This window comes from Aplysia californica, unplaced genomic scaffold (genome assembly GCF_000002075.1).
Source record: "Aplysia californica isolate F4 #8 unplaced genomic scaffold, AplCal3.0 scaffold00551, whole genome shotgun sequence".
Taxonomy (NCBI): Eukaryota; Metazoa; Mollusca; class Gastropoda; order Aplysiida; family Aplysiidae; genus Aplysia; species Aplysia californica.
In genome coordinates this window covers 14,431-39,367 of record NW_004797821.1, presented here as the reverse complement: position 1 = coordinate 39,367, position 24,937 = coordinate 14,431, and the positions used below count along the sequence as shown (strand labels likewise).

The 24,937-nt window shown below is 39.7% G+C and overlaps 2 protein-coding genes across 2 annotated transcripts in view; one reads left to right on the top strand and one right to left on the bottom strand.

Moving 5' to 3' along the window:
* The first annotated feature begins 8,974 nt into the window (after positions 1–8,974).
* LOC101849232 (40S ribosomal protein S17) lies at positions 8,975–16,325 on the top strand. Its single transcript, XM_005106700.1, has 5 exons — positions 8,975–9,009; positions 10,045–10,239; positions 11,004–11,109; positions 14,108–14,173; positions 16,203–16,325. The coding sequence occupies exons 1-5, from the start codon at positions 8,975–8,977 to the stop codon at positions 16,290–16,292; spliced, it is 492 nt and encodes a 163-aa protein (XP_005106757.1). The 3' UTR covers positions 16,293–16,325.
* Positions 16,326–22,600: 6,275 nt separating this feature from the next.
* The window catches only part of LOC101847524 (BTB/POZ domain-containing protein 6), a gene marked incomplete at its 5' end in the record, with an annotated part of 13,709 nt that continues 11,372 nt past the window's right edge, over positions 22,601–24,937 (bottom strand). Inside the window, 2 exon segments of the mRNA XM_005106693.2 lie at positions 22,601–23,641; positions 24,620–24,743. Of these exon segments, the coding sequence (XP_005106750.2) occupies positions 23,270–23,641; positions 24,620–24,743 (496 nt within the window).

Here is a 24,937-nt window from a genome sequence, read left to right as displayed (position 1 = left end):
GGGGGGGAGGGATTTTTTTGTCATTTAATTTTTGCTTTAGGGGTGACTAAATGCAAAATAGGTTACTGCCAAAGTTGAGCAGTCTTGTTTTCTCGCAGTACCTTTTGAAGGCATTTTCAAATGAAGTACAATATATTCCCGGAACGTTGCCCCAATTACAATAGTGCGCATACTCTAACTAGTTATTAGTACAAAGTAATTGTACAAATAACCAGAGTTATTTGTACAATTATTTGAATTTTGGAGGTTGTTGGTGCTTAAATCGGTAGGCCTAAATGAAAGAGTGTACTTTTATTCAAATGCATGTTGTTGTATTATGACTCTATGATAGCATGAATGAGTATGTTTCTTTGTCTTTACACAAAACCATGAGTGGAAAACTTTAAAGTCAAAACAAACAATTATAAATGGAAAAAATTGTTGGTCAGTCGGGGTAGTAAAAAAAAACTTCCAGGACCAAGATTCAATCCTTCACTCAAAACAATTTGTACTTTTTTAACGCAGACACGCTGTCCGCACGCTGTCATTTCGGCCATCAGAACTTTCAACATTTTATTGTAGATTAAGCTCAATATATCTTTACAGCACGGTTTCATGAAAGGCAACTCAACGTAGATATACATAATCTAGACGTAGTTTTTTTTTACATGGGGGGGGGGGGGGTAGAGCACCATCAATGAGGCGGTGGGCATTGGATCAACAGATGAGATCTGCCGAAAAAGAATTTAAAATGGAAGCACCTCTAGGCTATCTTACTAAGACAGAACATGAAGGTCTATGGGCATGTACTGTTGTGCAGATAACTGTAGTAATTGTTATTGTGCGAACAATATTGTATGGATATCCAGACAGAGTTGTTCGCAAAATTGTACAGTCACTCCGAAAAATTTCTAGTCTGATAGAAACTGAATTCGATGCAAAAAAAAATGCTTCTTCCCAGTCCTCGCAGAATGGCAGAATGAAAGATGGCGCCGAACTCCGTCAAAAAACCAACAAAACTCGAAAACAAACTGTTCGGAGAAATAGAGTTCAAGTTTATTGTCCCGAGTGTTCGGAGAAATAGATCTAGATCTAGTCACTTCGTAAATTTATTCTATCTAGATCTAGATCTAGATCTAGATTAGTAAATTGGGTTGAAAGAATAGCCAATTTATTGCAGTGGTCAAGGAGACAAAAAGCACCAAAGAGTGATGATAGCGATATAATTTATATATAATAATGATAAAGATAAAAGCTGTACAGTATACTATACAGCCTAATCAAATAGATATCTAGACATAGCTGTCATCACAAATAGTCAAATAGATTTTAAAGAAAAAGTTCTGTAAACATTCTCCTCCTACAAGACTCTAGATTCTAGATCTAGAATCTAGACTTAGCTTAGACTTTTAAGTAACCATTACCTTGGGCCAACCCAAAGCAGAATCTAAGGTTTCAGAACCAGTATAAAAGTGAAACCCTTTAGGCCCCTATTGTGAGAACAACAACATCCTGTGTAGCTTCTCTAAGATCCAGGATCTAGAATCTTGATCTAACTCTAGCAGCATAGAATAGAGGATAGGCGTAGGTCTGAGTTCTCTAAGTAGATCTAGATCTAGATCTAGATCTGGTGCATGCTATTCCAAACAGCACAAGTTCTCATGTCTCATAGAAGGATTGATCATATAGATCTAGGCGGCTAGACCGGATTTCAGACCTGACCAGGAACTGGATCGACTCTAGACCACGGTTCCCTGATCTCAGCCCTCACTCTAGACTAGATCTAGATATATAGAGATCTAGCCTAGTCTAGAGGCCTACAAAAAGGGAGAGGTCAGACATAGACTTGAATCTAATCTAGATTCTAGATCTAGATCTAGATCTAGATTTATATATATATTAAATTGTTTCAACAGCCGGTTGTTTTCATTTTTACCCCCGATACTGCCCTCGACTCTGACTGAACAACAATGAGTAAAGTGTAAAGGGAGGGGATCATCACTCGTTGGCACTGTGACATAATTTCTTAAATCAGGGAGGGGAGCGGTGAGTGGGTTAGGCTAGAGATGGAGTGGGTGAATGACCGAGAGCAAGAGAGGGAGACTAATATTAATGGGGAAGACACAGAGAGAGAGAGAGAGAGAGAGAGAGAGAGAGGGAGAGGGAGAGCTATGATCTAATGTGTGTGTGTGTGTGTGTGTGTGTGTGTGTGTGTGTGTGTGTGTGTGTTGACTTAGATCTAGAAATCTAGGTCCCGTAGGCACAGAGTGAGAGAATGGGAAAAAAGAGAAAATGTTTACCTCGAATCAGTGTTTTCAATCCATCCACAGAAAATCAAACCGACTATTGAACAAGAAAAAAATAGTTACATTATTGGCTAGTCCAACAACTTCATAGTCTTACGCCATAACACGGTTGTTGGCAGTACCATCCACACACATTCACAAACACTCCCACTCCCGTCTCTGTCTGACCGTCGACTTCCGACAAACTGACTGATATAGGCCTAGAGATCCTAGATGTAGGGTGTAGGCCTAGAATAGTTCAACTCTCAAGATGCGCTGAAGGAACTCTGGCCTGTGACGATGTGTACTAGGCAGGATTTGCTGGCGATAGCGGCTAAAGTTACCGTGGGACGCGACCTCGCCTGTTCTGTCTGCGGTCTGCGCACGATCCTCTTTGTCACGGAAATCGCATTTTTAGCCTATTAGTATTACATGTGATTTTGTTATTCCTACTAGATCTACATTTTAGATCTATATTCTATATTTTTTCTCTTTTTCCTTTTTTTTTTTTAAAGAAACTTACACACATTATTTTGTTTATTGTTGTCCTGTTTGTTCTTTTATTTTTTAGGGTTGCTTTTCTGTTGCTGTTACTGTTGTTGTTGTTGTTGTTGTTGTTGTTGTTGTTGTTGTTTTTCTTTACGTCTGTAGCAGGCCTACACTGGGGTTATATAATTGTTTCTTCAACTTCTCCCTTGTTGAATTTCCATTGCCAGTCTGCATTCCAAAGTAAAATACATGTATTTGTATAGCATTGTGTTCATCAAATTATCATATAGTTAACTTGTTCACTTGCAGACTGCAGATCTTTAAAACAGTATAGTCTTTTAAAACAGTCCAATGCACATTAAAAAAATAGTTCTAAAGAAGAGAATGAAACATTTTCAGGCATCTTTCGCTATAATTTGAGCAAAAAACAAGAACTCTCATAAGCAACAAAAAGAAAAATATATGATATACAACTTTCTCTACAGAATTCAAACAGGAATCCGTGATTCTCCATCATCATCATTATTATGGCCTATTCTTTCCCAACCGTGGCTCTAACTGTTGAATAACACACACACACACACACACACACACACATACACACACACACACAACACACACACACACACACACACACACACACACACACACACACACACACACACATATATAGATAGATAGATAGATAGATAGATAGATAGATAGATAGATAGATAGATAGATAGATAGATAGATAGATAGATTGATTATAATTATATATATATATATAGTTGTGAGAGCACATTATTAGGCCTTTAATTCAATCATTATTGCCTGGATTCTCTAATTATGTCTAGGCTACCTCCATGGAAGTCAGGCAACTGGATAACAAAAGAAAGTGTTGGATTGGAATCCGCAGGTAACGGATCAGGGGAAGACTACGTCGTAGTGATGCCTAGACAAGAGCTAGTCTCAGAAATTGATGTACAGAAAAGTGGAAAGACACGGAATAGTATCAAAAAGCTAGTCCAGGGTAGGAAAAGGGGGGAAGTACATTTTTTCTAGGGTTTGCTAGGGTTCTGGAAGGAGCAGGTTAAGGTTTAGGGTTATTACATTATTTGAGGTACTATGAACAACTCACTATATTAATTGCACCGAGAGCAAAAAACAATGTTATGTATTCAATTTAAAGATTTGATAAGTAAGTTCAGCTAGTAAGTGCGCACAAGATTGCTTGTGCTTAAATTAGGCCTACTAAATTAACCCCCCACCCCTCAGCCCAAAAAAAAAAAACTCAGAGAAAATGCGCAGTGTCCTTTACTGTAAGTGTCAATTGTGTGTGTGTGTGTGTGTGTGTGTGTGTGTGTGTGTGTGTGTGTGTGTGTGTGTGTGTGTGTGTGTGTGTGTGTGTCTGTCTGTCTGTGTGTGTGTGTGTGTGTGTGTGTGTTTAGACATATGGAGAAAGCCACTTTTAAATATTTTAATTGGACCAGAGCCTCTTTTGCTTCTTTTTCAAATATTATAGACCGGTTTCTAAACTTTCCAGCGACCTCGAAAATTTCGCCTGGGTTGTCGCCTTGATGGAATAATAATATATGCACTAGGTTTCACAGTCCTGGCCTGTGCCGTGTGTGTGCTCTTGGCCAAGGTCGCCTCAGTGGGCCTCAGGTCAAACCTCAAGGCGGCCTCATCAAAGATTGCCCTCAGATCGCGGGTCCCAAGGATGGCGTGTGCCGTGTTTGATCAGACATACGTCTTGAAAACATGGACGCAAGCACTGATTCCCGTGTGCAGTCCATAGAATTAAAGATAGTTTAATGGAATAAAAAGTCTACTTCAAAATATCATTTAAGAGTAACCTGTATATATTCATTTGCTGTAAATCAACTGGTGTTTGTGGGGGTGTAATTAAGTTGCGCCGTGCCCTTTTAAACAAAATAAACACGAAGTAAAGGTTTGATAGAGGTAACACTTGGGGTTGAGTACCTGGTTTTTTTTAAAGGAGATAAGTGGAGAGACATTGATCTTCTGATACATGTATTACCTAGACCTTGAGACTAGAGCATGGTAAGCCGACTGAGTGACGTAAAAACAAGAGCGTGTATCGCGAATTACATGTGTGTAATATAAATTATATATATATAATATATAGATAGATAGATAGATAGATAGATAGATAGATAGATAGATAGATAGAGAGAGAGAGAGAGAGAGAGAGAGAGAGAGAGAGGTAGAGAGTTGAGAGAGAGAGTAAAAAGGGGGGGGGGGGCTTTGAGACAGTTGAAGAGGAGAGGAAATACGCCTTGCAAACAAGGCTTGAAATATTTCATACCCAGTAATCTAAGTACTGAGGTATTTTCTTTTTCAACTGGAAACACAAAAGAATCGCAACGAAGATCATAACTGAAACATGCACGATGTGACAACGGAAAGGATAATCGTATTGAGTTGGTAACTTTAACAAATTAACAGCGTGACCATAATTTGATAAGGCCAAATTGGCATACTGTTTTTCCCCACACACTCTCAATTTTTCTGTTAATTTTTTTTTATCTACCTTTTCAAACCTTAAGTTCTTGTTATTTATTTTTAACCATGTTAAAACTATTATTTTATTCTATCAGTCAGCAATATATTTTTGCAAATTTTTGAAAAACAAAACAAAAAAATAACGCATTTGCATGCCCAAAAGAAACATAAGCTCGTTAAGATATCTTCAAATCCTTCTTTTTTGTTTGTAACAAAGATTGTACTTTTTGTTTGGATCACATTTCAACTTCCTTTTCCGCTTTTGCCGTCAAAATGGTGGGTCAAAACAGAATTGTACCGAATCACATCGCCATATAAATCGTAGAATATCTGATTTATTTTCTTCTATCGTGTTTCAATTCAACCGGATTTTAAATGGCAAGATGTTGTTAATACTGTGTATTAAACTATTATTGTGATTCGGGTCTAGTTCTGTAATTTAATGACATTTTTATGCGCTCTTTAGCATTCTCTTTGAAGCAGTTTGTTTTGTTGTTTGATATGCATGGCCTTTCCTCCGTTTTAGAACAATGATAAAAGTTTTATGAATGTATTGCATCCCTCTTCCGAAGTAGGTATGGGAAAAACTCCAGACCATAGATCTGGAGTTCCTTTGCCTTGACAGTATTTCCTACAGCTGCAGCCAGTCGCTGACAGTGTTCAGTAGTGGCACTTTCACTATCTCTTGTCAGTCTTGTCTCTCAGACCCAGACTTCATTGTACTCACATGAAGCAACAGCAAGAACTATGCACACCTTTGTGATTGGCCCAAATTTAGATGACGCATTTGCCTTCTATTTTTGTTGTCGTCCAGGGCTTCCCTCACCAGTTGACTAAATCTAGATCTAGATCTAGAGTGGTGTAGCCCCTGCGCGTGCGCCTTCTCGGTGCGTGCACTTTTGTTTTCCTTTGTTTTTAGCCTCAAATTGCGTTTTTGCGTTTGATTGAATGCGTCAGTGTGTGCAGCAGCCATTTTTGTTTACTTCCATCACTCGTTTGCCGACAAGGGATCATCGAGAGTCTTTTTATCAGCTGTGGCAAGTTGACATTCAACGCTGACCTGTGGACTAGTTTTTATGACCTATTTGCCTCTGATTGGTTCAAATAGACAGTGCGCGCCCCCTAGCTTAAAAAATGTGCCTACTCCTTCCTTGAGTGTTTCACGTGACCTTTTATCGAGTTCTATGCCAAGTTGTAATGCGGGTTTCGGGATCGGGGGGGTGCACGCGTTGTGAAGACTGAAAAAACTCGAGTTTTCTCTGCGCGTGCACAATGAAATATCTAGTAGAATACTAAGAAAAAAAGTAGACTCAATTTTAGAGATTATTTGGTTGCAGTTTGAAGAATGTCATGGATGGTGGCATGTGGACTGTGTGAAAGATGGAAAGATCAGAGGAATGAATGAGTGATGAAGAGTAGGGAAATGTGGATTTTAGTTGTGAAAAATTCTGTTTGATTTTTTTTCACTATGTATTTGAACTATTTATACCCCCTAAATTAAATTTTAGATTCTAATTAAAATTGCCTTACTTTGCTTCTAAAGTGACTTGTTATCTTCCTGTGTGGTCATTTAATGCTATAACGTTATCAGATTCCTCTTCTTTTGGCTTTCAACGTGTATATATGGGTGCACGCTCAGTGAAGAATCCCATGCACGCACTGAGAAGAAATGCACGCTCAGTGAAGACAACACCCTAGGTTGGAAAAACTGTTGGGCACACAACGTTTAAGAAATCTGGCGACTATGAGCAAGACCATTTTATAGGTCAATAGTTTCTTGAATGGAATAGCTAAAAACGAAAGTACAAAGCCGGAAATGGCGGAAAATACGTTCAACAATCGCGAAGTGCACGCGTACCGGCGACACCACTCTAGATCTAAAATCTAGATTCTAGATTAGATCTCACACTCACAGTGGCGGGCCCGCTTTTCCACTTTTAGTGCGCGTTGGGCTACGTCACTTAGATCTAGTTTCATCGCTTACTGCTTGGGCATTGTGTGTGCGCTTGCATGCATGTGTGTAGTGGGTAGCCTAGCGTTAATTGCGACTGAGTGAGTCTGACAAAAGCGGTTAACAAACACATGCACACTCATGATGATCATGCACTCACACACCCTCTCTCTCTAACACACACTCATACAAATACACATGCATAGACACACACGTAGGCTACACTCACCACATACACAAATGCACCCCGCACACGCTTGTGGCCTTATAGTAGGCTAAGCATGCGCGCACACACACACACTCACACGCACACCAAACTAACAAAGATAGTCGCAGCTCTTTTCTTGTTGTTGCTGTTGCCACTAGATCTAGATCTAGTGGTTTTTGTTACTGTTGTATGCTACTGTTTCGTTGTAATATGTTTACAGATAAAGTCAAGGTAAAATTTCTCACAAATGGCCACTAAAACCCTTGCAAATCAATTGTTTTCAAGGAACGGAGTGTCTACGTACACGGTAGCAGGGTCAGAGTCAGGGCACCTAGTCTCACCTAGATTCAGTATCTACGTACACGGTAACCAGGCACTTAGTCTCAGTATCTACGTACACGAAACCGGAATGAAAATAAATTTGTCCTGTGCTGTCAGTTGCTGAAAAAAAAAAAGAAAGTCATACAAGCGTCTTGTCGGGCTTGCCATCGTGACTAGTCAGTGAACCGGCGCTTTTTCGGTAGTTCCCACCGAGCAATTGTTATTCATGGGTTTTGGCCTCAAGAGTAGGGGGGGGGGGGGGGTGAGGATAAAAATACGATCTACCTCTCACCCCGGGTGAGACTTGCCAGCGTAGGCTATTCTCACCCGATGTGAAACAAGACCTGTTTTTCCTCATTTTGGAATACTATCGGTGTGGATGATCAAATTGATAAAAGCCAAGAAAAAATAACGTTATAGCACAAAAGTAAGCTAATTTGATCGTCTTCAAAGATGCTATGGCTGTTTCACTTTTTGAATCGAGCCGAACTACGCGGGTCGTCATTATGTTTTGCCCGAAAGTTCTCGCAAGATCTACTCCTCCCCCCTCTCTCTGTCTCTTTCTGAGTACTGTCTATCGGTGTGGACGATCAAATTGACCAAAACAAAGTTAAAAAATTATGTTAAAAAACAGAACTTCATTAATTTGGTTGTCTACAAAGATGCTACGGCTATTTAACTTTCCGAATCGAGCTGAACTACGCGGGTCACCGTTTTGTTTTGCCCGGAAGTTCTCGCGCTATTCCTCTCTCTCTCTTTTTCTCCACTGCCCACAGACAAAATTGCACGCTTTTTAGGCTAACACTAACAGTCGTAATAGATCTAGAACGTTTGTTCACAGCACAGAATTCTATAATTCTGTTATCACAGTGTAGAATTCTGTGGTTCAGGGTGAACGCTTCACTGGTTGGCCTAGGCTGTAATGGTGAACGCCCACCGGGTGAGAATAGCCAAAAGACTCGCCTGCGCTATTCTCACGTTTCAGGGGAACATGCCCCCCTGAATTTTACCATAATTTGATGTTTTGCAGTTGTTAGATTTGATATCTTAGCTCGCCGCGCATCAAACGTAATAACGTATAGATCTCAATATAGATCTAGGCTCAAATAAGGGGGGTGTGAACTACTGAAAAAGCACCAGTGAACCTGCGCGTGTGCATCTCATTGTGAGTACCGGTTGGGGGTCGCCAAAGTATATTCAAAGTCTTTGCGCTGCGAAGTATAGGGCTCCGGAATGGGGGGATTGTTGATTTTGTTAAAGGCAGTAAGGTACAGTCGGGGGAGGGGTGGGCATGAAGGCAACACCGGATGACAAGAACTGAACTTGGAGTTCTGAACTGCCCGGTTACCCTCCTATGTGACACTGAGACTACGTACCCGGTTGCCGGTTACCGTATACGTAGACACTCCGTTCAAGTAAATATCAATCGTAATTGCCAAAACATAAGATTATTGTGAAAAGCAGGGGCATGCCCCCCCCCCCCCCCCCCCCCTTGAAACTCCCCATGTTGTTAAAATCAAGTAAAATGTTACGATTTCCAAACATCAATTACTCAATAACTATTGATTTGCGGCAAAAATGAAGGCCACATATATATATATATTCGTGTTCAGCATGCAAAGTACTACTACAATCTAGAAAAAAAGTATATAAAACATGTACTTGAGCCGGGTGCATGAGTAAAAAAAAAAAGCCATTAACACTACCGCGTAGTGTGTGTGTGTACGCGCTTGTGTGTTTGTGTACAACTTTGAGGAGAAGGTAAATTTATGGAATGAGAATTGCTGAGATTGTTTATAAAAGACAAAAGAGAACACAAATTAAATTTAATTAATACAAAAGGAACAAACATGGCAAGATCCAGCCAACAGTCACTGGCGAGGGAAACCCCGGAAGGCGACAAAGATAGATCTAGGCCTAGATGGCGGAAGTAGGTCTACGTCATCTATATTTGGGCCAATCACAGGTGTACTAGGTGCTCGCTGTAGCTTCATGTGTGTTGTAATCTAACTCAGCATGTCCGAGTTTGTTGTGTTTACTGACAGTGGCCTAGATCTACGTCCCCCATTCTTTCATCAATTTACGTGATGGCCTGTCTGGGCTTTTAGAAATTGTGTAATTAAATTAGCCTAGATATCACTTTCTACTAACCTTTCGTTTTTTATCCTTTGACTTTGGTTTTGTTTGCATTACGCCTCTTCGCCTGAGTCGAAAGTGAAAAGATGATTGTTTTGACATGTTTTTACGCTAATAGCATCTAAGACTTAAAGAATCATGCTGCTATCTTTGAAGATGTGAACCAGTATAAATGTTTCATTCATTTGTTTTTGCGTCCCATTTGAACAGGCTCGTGTCAGGACAAAGACCGTGAAGAAGGCCTCCCGTGTCATTATTGAGAAATATTACACACGACTGACAAATGACTTCCATACCAACAAACGTGTATGTGAAGAGATTGCAATCATTCCCAGCAAAAAGCTGAGGAACAAGATTGCTGGGTAAGTTTAATAAATGTTATGTAGGATGATTATCTGCAGTCTGCAGACAGTGAGCTAAATTTAAGTGATAGATGTAAAAGTCAAGTGATTGGAGGTAGATCTAAATCTTAAGTTGAGGACGTGAACTCCGAAACATTTTGTGTGAAAGAAGCTTTAGATTGTTGAAGATTGAATTGTTAACGATCTTGCTGTGCTATGTAGCCTAACAATTTCTATGAAACCTTCTTTTTGTATTGTTAACAGATTACTAAATGTTTATGATATTGTTTTTCTGTTGAGTTCATTATATTACCATTACCACTTTACTCTCAGAATGTGCTTGTCCTTCTGACAGGCTGTTTTGCTAATTGTTTTACCATTCATTTTACATGAGACTTAAAATTTAAAAACATTGGCAGTGGGCCTACGTATCCAATCTTGGAAAGTTTAAAAGTTCTTCTAAGTGAAACTGTTCCTGAATTTGAAATGTTATTTCTGCATATTTGGGAAATATAAAGGCCCCATACCATGGATATTAAAATAGATCTAGTACTCAAAATGCCAATTTCATTGGATCTACATCAGTGTCAATCCCAGTAAAACGATTTGTTTTTCATATTCTCTTTTCAATTCCCTCTCCAGTGTTATCTCTTTCCTAAGTTTTTTAAAGAAATATAGTATTGCATTTGTAGGTAATGTGCTGAGCGTAAAATAAGCTCTATTTGTTGTGTTATTGAGTTTCCCCCCATATCTGCATGTCTTTTTTTCTTCTGTCCCAATGAAAGGTTCGTAACTCATTTGATGAAGAGAATCCAGAAGGGGCCAGTGAGAAACATCTCTATCAAGCTCCAGGAGGAAGAGAGAGAGAGAAGGGATAACTACGTTCCTGAGGTAAGTGACTTTCTCAGCTGGTTACAAATGATCTTGCCTTGCCCCTGAAGATGCACATGTGGTGGAACACAGTTGTTCAATTATTGTCATATCTAATTTTGTTGTTCTGTGCCCTTGAGCACTGTCAACACGTTACACCTGCCCGGGAATTTCCCTATGTGCCTGGAATCGCCCAGTCTGACCAGGCATCTTTAGAAAGGAAGTCTCGCCTTGACATGACTGGGGCTGGGATTTTGTTTCACATAGCTATTGCACAATGTTTCTTCTTCTCTTTGATACCGAAATAACATTCTACTGCGCCATAGTTTTAGAATTAGGGCAGATCGAAGCGGGATCGCGTTTTCAGATATTGATGAAAACGCAGCAGGTGTTCGGGGTGATTAAGATTAATTAGATGTCGAATTTAGGTCTAGGGCCTGGCCATGAGGGTGAGAGTGACCGGTCGGACACCCTGATTAAAGTTAAGCTCGAACAATTTCATGAATGTGCATAACAATTATTTTTAAACTCCCGACTATATTTAGAAATGACAATCGAGCTCTGCCCGAGGGGTAATTTTTGGGCCGAACGGGATCAATAGTGACTCCTCTAAGAATAGTTACGGGAAAACTCGGGGACAATAATAAACGAAACTGGGCAACTTATTAGAGGAAAGGTTAAACTAACGGCGTGCAAGCGTACAATACTGAGCAATTTCTAGAACCAAAGAAATTGCCGTGATTGTGCGAATTGACCGCAGACCACACAGGAGGTCCGCATCTTCTTTATTGGTTTAAAATTTCAAATCTGTCTCATTGACAAAATGCAAGAGCTGGGAACAAGATCAAGGACTCAACCCGGGAGTTGGCGGCATGTGAGAGGCATTTGATCGCTGGGCGGCGCATGATTTGTTGCCTATAACTAAATAGGTCACCTGTGACTTCATTGTGGGTTTTCCCGGTACCACCTTATTGAGTTGAAAAAGGGGTGATCGGTCGCATTAATAATGATGTCACGCTATTCAACAAATTTCTCGCAAATAATAGTCTTTAAGATCTAAAGTAATAAAGACATAGAAAAAGTGATAGTAGAACTATATTCTGTACTAAAATCAGGTGAAAAAGCCAAGTTTCATGCATATACTCCAATTCATTACTGACCTATGAACAGTTTTCCCTCAAAATACATCAAGACAGGTCCCACTATTTAGCTATATTTTCCTATATATATGAAAGTCCTGCAAAATTTTGCAAACAAGAATCCCAATACAGTAACTTTATTTATCAATGGATGTTTAAAACTTAAATTCCACAGTTCTTAGAATTTAGATCTACTCTTCTTTTATTTAAGCTTGTAAGCAATTTGGATAAAAATTTAATTTTTCATTGTCATTGCTACGAAATTTTCTTTTTCTAATTTTTATTTTTTCTGAATTTTTGGAATTTGTTTAGTATTTTTAAAATGTATTTCAAATGTTTGTATTCACTGGAGGTGGGTTCCTTCCCCTTGTTCATAACTACCTGATCTACAACAGGAAACTGCTGCTTTTTCTTTCCTAATACTTCTTTTGTATGTTTGTCACTCTCTTGTGACCTTCTATTTCCGGGGTGCCTTGATAGTTGAAGCTAGAGAGGTGAGCAGTCTAAGTCTGATTTCCTGTAAAGACTTCTCTGTTGACACCCACCCCTTGGCGCTCATATGACCTTATGCAGTTGCGAGCGCCATAAAACCCTCTACTGTAAAAAAAAAAAAATGAGATGGGGGGTCGGGGTAAATGGACCAAAAATTCTTTTAGCGAGATGTTCGTATCTTAAAGCCCCAAAATTGTTTTTTCCAACTATCAGAAAAATGATTGTTTAATTCGAATATCGGTGCTTTGAATCTTCCATATTTTTACGGAAATCCGTACTTGCTCCCCCATCATTGTTAGTTCCATCTATAAAAAAATAAGTGTGACAGCGTGTGGCTACCGAAATTCTGTAGAAAAGGATCCGTACTTGTCTTCGTATCGAGGATCCTCTTGTCTAAGGTCTGGATATTTGCAGTGATTCTCTCATCAATAAGTTATGTTGTAGAAAGCTGCCAGATTGCTCATTTTCCTGCAATTGGCCATCATCCCACTAGGCCTCTCTGCATTCATGGTTGGTCAGCAATACATTTTTTCCTGCGGATTGGTCAAAATCTGGCCAGCCATGTTTGTAAGCTTCTTGTGCCGATTTACTCATTCTTTCTGTCTTTGTGGATTGTTGCCGCTGCTAGAAAGTCTTCCGTGTTGATCAAGTAAACTGACTTTTATAGACAGATAGTGACTGAAATTATGTTTTTTAAAATTTGTCATATCTATTCATTATTCTGGGGTTTGCTTCTGTCAACGGTGTGATGACAAATCAATTGAATTATAGTAATAATGACATGGGAAACCTGCTATTAATCATTGCCAGCGATGGAAAGATTTGTTTGTGAAGAAATCAACCAAAATAAATCAAACAGGCTCCCTAATGTCATTTTCAACCCTCTAAAAGCATAAAATTTCAATTTCTTCAAGGAAGGGGGGGGGGGGGTGTTCTTCCCTGAACCTCCACTGGGACGCTGGCCCCGACAGAATTTTCCATACTTTTCAGCTTAACGGAACATAAAAATGAACTGTGTCATGCTGTGCAAATCTGACTCTGGTGTCATCAATGATTTGGGCGAGGAATTGGCTCATACAGTTAAACATGTGTCCCCTTCAAAAGGTTAAAATTGCAGCTAGTGCCAAAGGATATGTGGGAGGTTATATACATATATATGTAGGTGGCCAAAGCTGAAGAACACTTGTTTTAGACTATAGACTAAGCAATCACTATTAGTAGTAGGATGAATTTATGTGCTGATTCCCTTTTTTTTTTTTTTGTACTGCTGTCTTACTTTTCTTGATTAAATTTCCTCAGTGATCTAAGTGTCATGTTTGTGTGGAGCGTTATAGTTAATGGGTTTCATGTGTTGCGTTCATTACTTTTCACAATTTATTTCTCACCAGGTATCTGCTCTTGAGCTCGAAGTTATTGAGGTTGACCAAGACACAAAGGAGATGTTGAAGGCTCTGGTAAGTTCACTCTTTTCTTTCTTTACATTTGACCCTAAAGAACACAATAACATTTAACACCTGTTCAAGATGACCACTCCTAGTCTATGTGAAAAATTGTTCTGTTACGCGGACGGTCTTTCTGGTCAGTTCAGATAAAAAGGAAGGAAAAAAACCCCACCTTCTGAGGTTCAGACTGGAGGTGGTCACAGGCTAATGACTGTCATGGTGCCCATTTAAATGGGGGGGGGGGGGGGGGAGGGGAGGGGTGATATCCTGACCATTGTAGGGGGGCCAATGATTTGTTGCAGCGGGTCAGGTGGTACATGATGTGGTGGTCTTGGACCTGTTCCTAGAACAGTTGGTATAATATTGGTAGCAGGTAGGGCAGCGTCAGTGACAGATGCCTAAGTTTGGGTTAACCAAGTGTGCATGGGATGCCATTGAATTAGGAATGTAGGGCCTATGTAGAAAATATGTTTCTGGCTTTTGGGTGGAATGAGCAATCGAGGCGCTCTTTGCATAGACAGTTCAGAGAACATGACATGTGGATCAGTTTATAAGAGGCTATCTTTCTTGCCCTCGGGTTTTATAACAAGCAGATTGAGATTTTTACTCATATATATGGGGGGTTATTGGTATCATCTTGAAAGTTGTTCATTTTCCTTTCTTTGTTGAATGAAAAAAAAGTACTCATCTATCTGAAATAAGAGAGACGCAGTGTAAGGTTGGCTCGCATTGTCGAGAAGAAAAGTGAATGTATTGACAGGTGGCCATCATACGCAGGACTGATAAAAATCCAGAAAAAGCCCACTTACTTCTCAGGTCCCAGCTGGGGTGGTCTCAGGTTTAGTACTGCTGTAACTATAATTCAAACAAAGGTTTTTTAGTTTCATACTTTGGGGGGGGGGGGTGTGTTAGGAAGGTTTTTGTTTGGATTTTGTTTTGTTTAAGTTGTTAAAATTGTGGTTTTTGTGCAAGGTTAAAACAAAACTAAATGTGCCATAGTAAAGCAAATGTGCTGCCACACTTCTGTTGCGAGTTCGCGTTGACACGTCTGTTGTGGCCGCTCATCTCACTTTTGATCAGTGGGTGGGGCTTATATGTTTTAAAGGATTGCATGCTTCCTTCATCAGGGGTTGAAAATTTATTGTTACGGATTGGTCAACTTGGGTAAACACTGAGAGCAACTTATGCTAATTTATTTGAGTGATAAAAAATAACGACAGGTGAATAGATGGTGACAGTTCGTCCACAGCGTCATGGGCACAAACGGTGTTTAGCAACAAAAACACCAAAACATTTTTAAAAAAAAAGTTGCTTAATGTTTGCAAAAAATGTTGGTTTTTTCAACTTCCATTATTTTGTCGAGCGCCTGATTTCTCCACAATGCCGCACATTTTGAACCAACGTCTACTAGTGGGCCTATTTGAAGGCTATTCGGATGGGTAAACCGTGGTTAAAGTTTTGACAAATGGCATCTTTCCTGATCTAGCGGCACAACGGCTGTTTTGGGTATTATAAGTCAGATATGTGTTTCACTTTCAAAATTGGGTAAATTTCTACCTTGAATGTTTTAAAATCACCATGCAAGCTCTATAGGCTACGGTACTTGCTCTCAAGTGAAAGTGTTTTTCTGTAATATAATATGGACCTTGAATGACAAGAATAAAATTTAAGGCATTGCAGCTTAAAATTATGCGAAAAGACATTGTTGTGGGCAAATTAAGCTTTTGTTGAAGTTCGTTGTGCTAGCTACTTTGTCGGGTCCAAGGTTTCTTTTTGGAGGTGTTCATGAATATTTGGGATTTTATTGGATTTTGATGATGAGAACACAGGAAACGTCATTCTTTTTGGAAATGCAAGGTTTATGGCTGGATTGTATTGATAGCTGTAAGCCCAGTTGTTGGGTCCCCATATATGTCAAAGCATTTCATTTATCACACCTGCTGTACACTTATAATGTAGATAACAAATGATTTTATATTGTGTTATTTTTTCAATGATCGAGATGCCATGAGCTTACAAATTTTTTTTTCCTCGTTGCCAGGACTTCGCCAATCTGCCCAACCTGCAAGTGACCCCCCCAGCTCCCACCTTCTCTGGACGTGGACAGCCTCCTTCTGGGCCCAGGAACTAGATGGGGAATTCAATAAACAATTAGAGAATGTAACTTTGGGTGTGAATTTCTTTTATTTGATGTTTTATGTTTTTTTTCTTTCTGTGCTGGTACAAGTCTTATCACTGTTGTTACACTTTGTTTCTGATGGGTTGGTTTTTTTTTAGGGCAGAGGGGGTTAAGTCTGAGAAGGCTTTGTCGTCTTTTGATGCATTTATTTTTGATAATCTTGGTTTGGGTTGAACCAGTGGTCTGAACTTGGATGTTGTGGATTTTTTCCTCTGCCAACTGTCCATTTCGAAAATGACAAGCACGGCTCCTGGGAGCTCCAAGTGTTGGTACTTGCCACTTAGATCAGAAGGCCTTGTTTCTGACACCAAGAAACTCGGTCATAAGTTGTAGAAATTATTTTTGTTGAGAGGATGGATGGTATATGATTATAGAGCAGAGAAATTTACATATTTCTTCAGTTCGAAAGTGTTTTCTGAGTAAGCCCTTATTTGCTGAGGTTGCGAGCGCTGTATAACTCTTCTTACCAACACACACGCACACCTTTCTAAACTATCGTCATCCTTAAAGGTTAAATTGTAATCTCATTTTTGGGGTTGTTTTTACTCAACACTTCTAATCATCGGCACTTGTATGACCTAATTGTTTTGTAAGTGTCATAACACTTGTATATTAAAACTAAAACCAAATTTTGTAGTTGTAGTGTAGAATGTGTTCTTGGATTAGGGTGTGTGTGTGTACATCCAACATGTTGCAGCAGTATGACTGACTGCCCTAAGTGGACTAGATCTAGTTTGTTTATTATTGAAGGATTGGGCCAGCAGGGTTAGGAATGACCCTTTTCGTCTGTGGTCTTGGACAATTTGTCTACACTACATATATTGAAATGTGGAGCATAGAGTGCTGAAGTACAAAAGGCAGCCACTGACGTTAAAATAGGTTTCTGAATAGAGCTTGATACTGGTAGTTCTTGCTACTGTGCACATTTCATACATTTTACAAAAAATAAATGTTCAAGGCAATATGGGTTGACGGGGCTATGGCTATTCATTGTATAAAACATGCTGCAGCTAGCTTGCCATCCAGACAAGTGCATTATTGATACATCACATGTGGGAGAGTGGGGAGAAGTGGGCCACCATGGGAGGAGTTTTGAAAAAACGGGACAAAATTTATATCAATCTAAACAACTTCTATTATGCTTAAAAAAACAGTTACCGGTATAGTAACAAGAGGTACAACAGAGATGGTATGAAAATGGTAGGATGCTGAAGTCAACATTACAAGTGGGGAGAACTGCCCCCCCCCCCCCCCTGTGGGGAGAAAACCCCCCCATGGGGAGAAGTGGGCCACAGGTGACATCTGTAAAAAAATATGTTCCTCACAACGGCACAAATATGGAATTTAACCTATTGAGACCTACAAAGTGTCAAAAGTCAACCTAGAATTTTATAGAAATAGATGTCACCTATGGTTCTTGCAATAGTGCCTCTGAATTCACAATGTGGGTGGGGGTAAAATTGCTCTGATTGAGTCAATATGGACTGAAGAAATATCTTTCTTCCACTATTGGTTTTACAAATTAAGTGTGGGCTCTTTTTGCCCTTTGTTCTGAAAAAATCAACCCCAACATCACCTTTGTCTCTTTCTTTGACAACTCCAACTAGTAAAACTAGGTGGCTCTTGTTGAGAACTCACACACCACGCTATGCTCTGCTTATGTTTTCTGACCCAACTGCTTAGTAGGCCACCACAAGGTCCGATGACTTTTGGGACTTTGTGAACTGTTGTGATTCCTGTTTCGTCAAGATTGAGTATCTAATCTCCAGAGACTCCTGGGTCACTATGCCTTTCCGGCACATTGATGATTTTGCATCATCCCACGATGATGGGTACGAAAAGTTTTCGGTGATTTGCAATAACAGCGACTTCATACACGAGTTTTCTGCAGTTAGCAGTTGTCAAACCATAGGCACATTTCAACATGTAGTCATGTAGGCACTGCGTCGATTCAGCCTCCTGTTCTACTGTATACTTGATGTAATTGACCTGACCGTTACGATGGTTTAGAGAGACACAATTCAACATCACCTTGAAGAGCTTTCTTCACATCGTTTTGAAGGGTAGTGCAATGCCGCGAAGGCATGTAACTTCCCTCAAAGGCGCTCTATTTCTGACAGCTGCAGCTGCATTGTTCATTGTATCACAAAAAATGTAAAAATACCATCTTTTTTTTTACAATGGAGGAGACACCTCTTTCCTGTACAGTTTGAAAATATACATTTTCCCATAATAAACGTATCATGAAACTTCAGGACTTCGTGCACTCTGACTCAAATTAGTTAAAGAAACCAGTGATTTCTGAGGAAAGAGGGGGCATGATCTGCACAGTTCGCAAATCGAGCATCTTGCTTGCAATGCAAAGTAAAGTAGACATTGCCTCCCTTCATAGGAACAAGACGCACCATAGAGTATGATAGAGTTATCTCCTCTAACACCATCTCTCTCTCTCTCTCTCTCTCTCTCTCTCTCTCTCTCTCTCTCTCTCTCTCTCTCTCTCTCTCTCTCCCTCTCTCTCTCTCCACTCTACTCTTAATGAACATTTATGCTTCGTGCTCACTGTTTCCTTCATTTATAAGACTTGCATTAAAAGAAATGGCAATGATTCATGAATGTGCTCTGGAGGAAGATTTTTGTTTTTTCCCTATATATGAAAAACGATTTTAAAAAAAATTCACACAATATTTCGTGGTCTGGACAAAAAACATACATGTACACATTACTGTAGCTTATTATACTTTATAGTTTAAAAGACATTCGCTTGAAACCCTCTTTTTGCAACACACGTACGTGTGTACGTATAAAAAATAGTCGTCTGTGTTTTAATAATCCAATGATCAAAATTTAGTACATATGTACAGTGTAGGCACAAAGCTAGCAGTCAGTGTGAATCGTTGGAGGGCGCCACCAGTAGCTCCTACTTCTGTTGTTTCTGTTTGTATTAGTAGTATTACTAAAGTCTTGTTCCCTGCGCTTGATCTACGCTTATATTGTAGTTTTATAGAACCATTATAATTGACAATTGTGTCGTTGTGCTTCTTGTCTCTCAAAACTCAAGGTTGGCGCTTCACACTCACCTACAAACACACGCGCACGCACGCATACACATGGACATGCAGGCGCGTACAAAGTTAGTGCAACACCACTACGTCGTGAATTGAAGCAAAAATGAAGTATTTATTACTAATATCTTCATGCCGTAAACTCATTCAGTAACTAGTAACAGTAACAATTACTAATTACTATTGATCATATGCAGAATGAGAAGGAAAAGAACGCGTCCTGGAGCTTTTTACATGCATAAAATGTCACCATTTATCATCGTCACACTTTCTGTCTGTGTCACACTTTCTGTCTGTTTGTCTGTCTGTCTGTCTTTCTGCCTGTCTGTCTGTCTGTCTGTCTGTCTCTCCTCATCTCTCCTTATCTCTCTCTCTCTCTCTGTATACCCACACACACAAGAATGCAGACCGACCAGGGAAATCCAAATGATCGAATTCCATTTTGGATTAAGGAAAGTAGAAGATGCAGATGTCACCTTTTCATTTTCATTGGTATAAGATTAAGTCTGTCCCCGCCGTTTTAAGCAAGAAAAATTTTGAAATTATGCCAACCGAGCCCAAAAATGTGTAATTATGCGATTCTGTTAATTTTTTTTTACAAAGAATGATATAGGAAAGTAATCAGAAATTATGCAAAAAATAATCAGATTTTGCTAAATTAGGCGGGGTGCATAAAACCACGGGGACAGATAAGTTGAATACATAAGTAGAGCTAGATCTATGTTGGAAAATAAAAAGATGAGAGAAACAGGAATCAAACTCAAGGAACAAAATATAGTGGTTTTTGTGGACCAAGAAAAGTCTTTCGGCAGCGTAAACAGATGCCTCCCGTGGAAAGTGCTGGAGATGGAGTGAAAGGAAAGGCCAACTCTTTTTTAAAAACACACCATGGTGCTTTATGAAAATAGTATTTGTGCCGTAAGATTTATACGAACACCAATTCTCATCTACTCAGCGATTATATGCCTTAGACAGTGGGATGTGGTCACGTCTCTCCAGATTAATAAATACGGAGAGAGCCACCAGAGAAGAAAACAACAACATTCAAACATCGTTAAATCACCACCCGTGTGACGAGCATGAAGTTGGTGGAACATTGAGGCTGGCGGTTCGACAGGGTTCCTCTGTTGTTTGTTTTGCCGTACCGTCCGTCGATTCTGCTGTGCAAGCTGTGTTTGAATTGTCTATTTGTCGGTGATATAATACATGCAACGGTACAATGTAGGGCGTACATGTACATCCACCACGTATTCAGAGCCGACAATGTTCTCTCTTTCTATCTGATCTCTACTACTACTGAGCTTATGTCTTTTTCGTGGAAGACACATTATCAAGTAGTCAAGTTGCAAACCTTGTAGTTTTAGGTGTGTTGGGTGCAGTGTGTACCTCTGGCGGTCAGTTGGCTGGCAATAATATGGCGAGGCAAATTTACATTAAAATGTAGTTAAACAAAGGCTGTACATGTACAGAGTGCAACTCAGACATTTGGCGGATGGCAGTGTGAAGGCGCAGTCACTACGTTTATACCTGTGTAATATTTGCCCCCTCTTCGTACACTGGCCAAAAAACAACAACAACCCCCGCTCCCCCCCAAAAAACAAACAAAAAACAAAACAAAACACTGACGGTATAGCTGGGGGTGGCACAACGAGGTTTGACAGTACATGCAACGACAACACCAGTACAAATGAACCCATGTTTGAAACATCAACCGTATGCAAAAATCCACAACTACAAATCATACTCGAAAAAATACCAAAAATACCAGATGAGAGTCAACAAAGCCAAAACAGAAATACAATATCATGAAAGTAGTCATCAGCAATATGACTGCACATAGAACAAAACTGCGTGTGAATTACCAAAGATGAAACCAAAACCAGTCATGGGAGCACACTGAACACCAAAATAACAAGTGGGTCGGTCTCCAGATGAGCATGCCCACCCCCCCCCCCCCTCCAAACGAATAAAATAAAATCGAAAAAAATATTTTTACAAAAAATACAAATGCAATTAAAAAATATAAATCAAGCAGTAGCCCAAGCGGAGATGCCACCCACTTAGCCCTTGACTAAAATGTTCTTGCACCGCCCCCTCAACTACTAACGACGCAAGAGGAAGGAAAAGTAAAAATATAGAAGGGGGCTATAATTATTGTAAAACGGGCAATTCTCCTGAAAACTTGAGCTGGCACATTTAACAACTATCACTATTTTGAGTGCAAATTACGAGATATTTTTGGTAAAATGGCAAAACCCATCAAAGAAAGGGGAGATCGGTTTTGATTTTAATAATATTCGTTGTTTCGAAAGTAGGAAAGGGAAAGTGGACAACGAGTTGAATTTCGTAAGTAACGAAGACGGTTACGAATTTTTTGGGGGTTAATAAATCGGAATGTTGGAAAGAACTGGAATAGATTCTTGAAGATATATCAACACGACCATAAAAAGGAGGAAATGGAGATATTTATGGCAATTTCTAAGAATGCAAAAGACAAGATTGCCTTATTAGAAATGGTATTGGAGACCAACTGGAAAAAGAAAAAGACGAAGACCAACTAGAAGCCATAGAGGCACTATAAAGCCACCCCAGGCGTGGATGGGCCGAAATTGGAAAGCGTGGCCAAGGACAGAATGACAAGTGTGGAGTCGACTGCCTCCCGCCCTATGTACATGAGTGATATGGGGAGAGAGTGAGTAAGTAAATAAGTAAGCTAGTAAGCAGGTAATTAGCAAGTAAATAAGTAAGCAAGTAGCCAAACAAGTAGCCAAGTAAGTAAGCAAATTAGTAAGTAAGTAAGTAAGCAAGTAAATAAGTAACGATTTGAACTGGATCTGTTTTGTGCAGATAGAAATTACTAACATAATATGTAGATTAATAAGTGGAGAAAATGAGTTTTGACATGGGTGTCTAATAATAATAATAATAGATAGCATTTGTATAGCGCATATCCCCGCTCAGCAGCAGGCTCTATGCGCTTTACACTATATTATTACCCCAGCAGACCATAGAACACTCCGAAACATTCTCAGCTTCCCGGGAAGCATACAGTGCGAGCATCCGATTAAGCGCTCAAACACTAACAAACTGACAAGATCTTTCGCTGTCTGTAGCCGGGTACCCATTCCCACCTGGGTGAAGTGAGGAAAATTCGTGTAAAGTGCCTTTCCCAAGGACACAACGTCGGACCCTTGACGGGATTCGAACCCACGACCTTACGGTTGCGAGTCCGAGAGCCTAACCACTAGGCCACCGACGTCTAAAACATCACAAGCGTTCCAGGACATATGTACACAGTTCTGTCCAGGCAATGCATGTAGCTCTATTTATGATCATGCCTTAATTACTGACTCTGAGAAGGGGTTAAAAAGTAAGATTGATTTACATTTTATACGTGATTCTTTTTCTCCATTGTCTGGAAACGTTTTCGACAGAAACCCTGTTTTCTTACTCTTGTAGCCTATAACATTGATCTGTTTTGTTCCTACATGGCTAAACTAAATTACATAGGCTTTCTATAGAACTTTCCTAAAAGAAAGTACTGGTTTGCTTTTCTGCTATTTCGACATTTTTCATTTTTCACCGCTATTGCTTCGTCCTGTAACGTTTGAGACCACAGCACACTCATCTCACTTTATATTTCAGTTTCTAAAGAAACCAAACAAGATATAGCTCTGTGACTCTCTGTGAGTATAAAAGCTAAACATCAAAGTTGTACCTACTACGATTTCAAAAAGTTTGGCTGAAATCTAAGATTTACTGCCCAATTTACAGAAAATCCAGGTTTTCGGGAGAATTACCCAACAATGTACATTTACATACATATACGTATAAGCGATACTTTTTGTCACTCTGTCACGCTACGTCTCACAGAGAGCAGATCAGACCTGGCAGCTGACCATGACTCACAGTTGTCCCAGTCAGGGACTTCTCCGAATGAGTAAAGGTGAAAATGACGTCATTGCTTAACGCTGCCATTCGGCCTCCTTCCCCGGCGAAAGTGTGAGACCCTTTAATATCTACAACCAGGGTGTACATTGTGCCTTGGTGTACTCTCGCAGACTCATCAAATATGACGTCATACGAGTCTTTTTTCCCGGAAGTAACGACAGATGTTTCCACAGAGCACATGACCTTGTCTGCGGGGTCAAGGATGAAACCCTTGACCTCAAGTTCGTGCTCTCCTGTCCTGCATGTGCCGAAAATAATGAAGCCTTCCACGTAGACATCTTTGCTCACCTGGGAATTGCAAAGACCAGAAACACTTCATGACTGGATCAGAATAAGATGACAACACGATTCTGTACATGTATTATACATTAGGACACGTGGGCCGACAGATGTCGTAGTTTAAATCCAAACTACCTGTCCTCTTAATGAAACTTAGCTTCTTAACTACTTACTATGTGGGTGGCTATACATATATCATGTTTGCATACTGACAATTTTGTTTTCCAATTTTGCAGCATTACAAATTTTCTGACAACTCAGATCATATCTTAAATAGTTCTACATATGGAACGGTACAAAAATGAATGGCCCCATCTTTAAACTTTAAATAACTTTAACCGTAGATTACATAAATCAGCTTCGGTTTTGTAGATGAACGAAGGCATGTGGCAGTTGAACTGACGCACCAGGCAAATGGTACCGACAGCACCTCAGTTCATGGATGCATAACTAGAGGGTACAACATATACCAAGGCGGTGCACGAGGTAACACTTGTGTTAACCTATCCTAGACTCGCTTTCAACGAAATAATTTTATGCATTGTGCATGTCTTGTAATTTCAGTCCAAATTTATCTAGGAAAATAGCCAGTTCGCATACATGTGATTTAAAACCCCATTTATGTCTGAGATCTTCCTCGTATTTTTCATTTAATTATTTCATTAGCAATACTAACTATGAATGTGAACAGAGAGACATAGATTCTTTAATCAATGCATTTCATTCGCGTGTGACACCCCCATCCAAGTCTCTTACTTTTACTACTTTGGACAGGTTTTAACAGTCTTTTATTGTTCAATCTTACTTATAGGCAGAGATGGTACGTATTCAATGACCATATCACAAAGAAGGTGTAATGTTATATTGACGCGATTAAAACAAAGAGCGTTAATTGATTTCATAACGCCACTAACCTAACCCCACAACGCACCCAATCTTATAATAATCAATCTCATGACACACTGCTTAATTTCACATCAGCTTTACCTCAAAACTGATGGCATTACTTCCAGAACGGTTATTGAAGGCGTATTCTTTTTTCCCTTGGAAACGATGCACTCGGATGTGACGTTGTTTCGTTCTCAGGTTGGAATTGAAGAACGTACCCTCCCTGGTGGATGGGAACAGCTGTTATTCTTCGTTTCACATGAAAAAATAAATACACGTAGGACACTTCACTTATGGTACCGGTGGTGGACCAACCTTGATTCAATGGAATGGTATGTTTAAGACTTAAGACCTTATGAAAAGAAAGGCAAGACCAAAGACGCAAAGCCTCCGTTTTTATTTTTGTAACGGTACCCC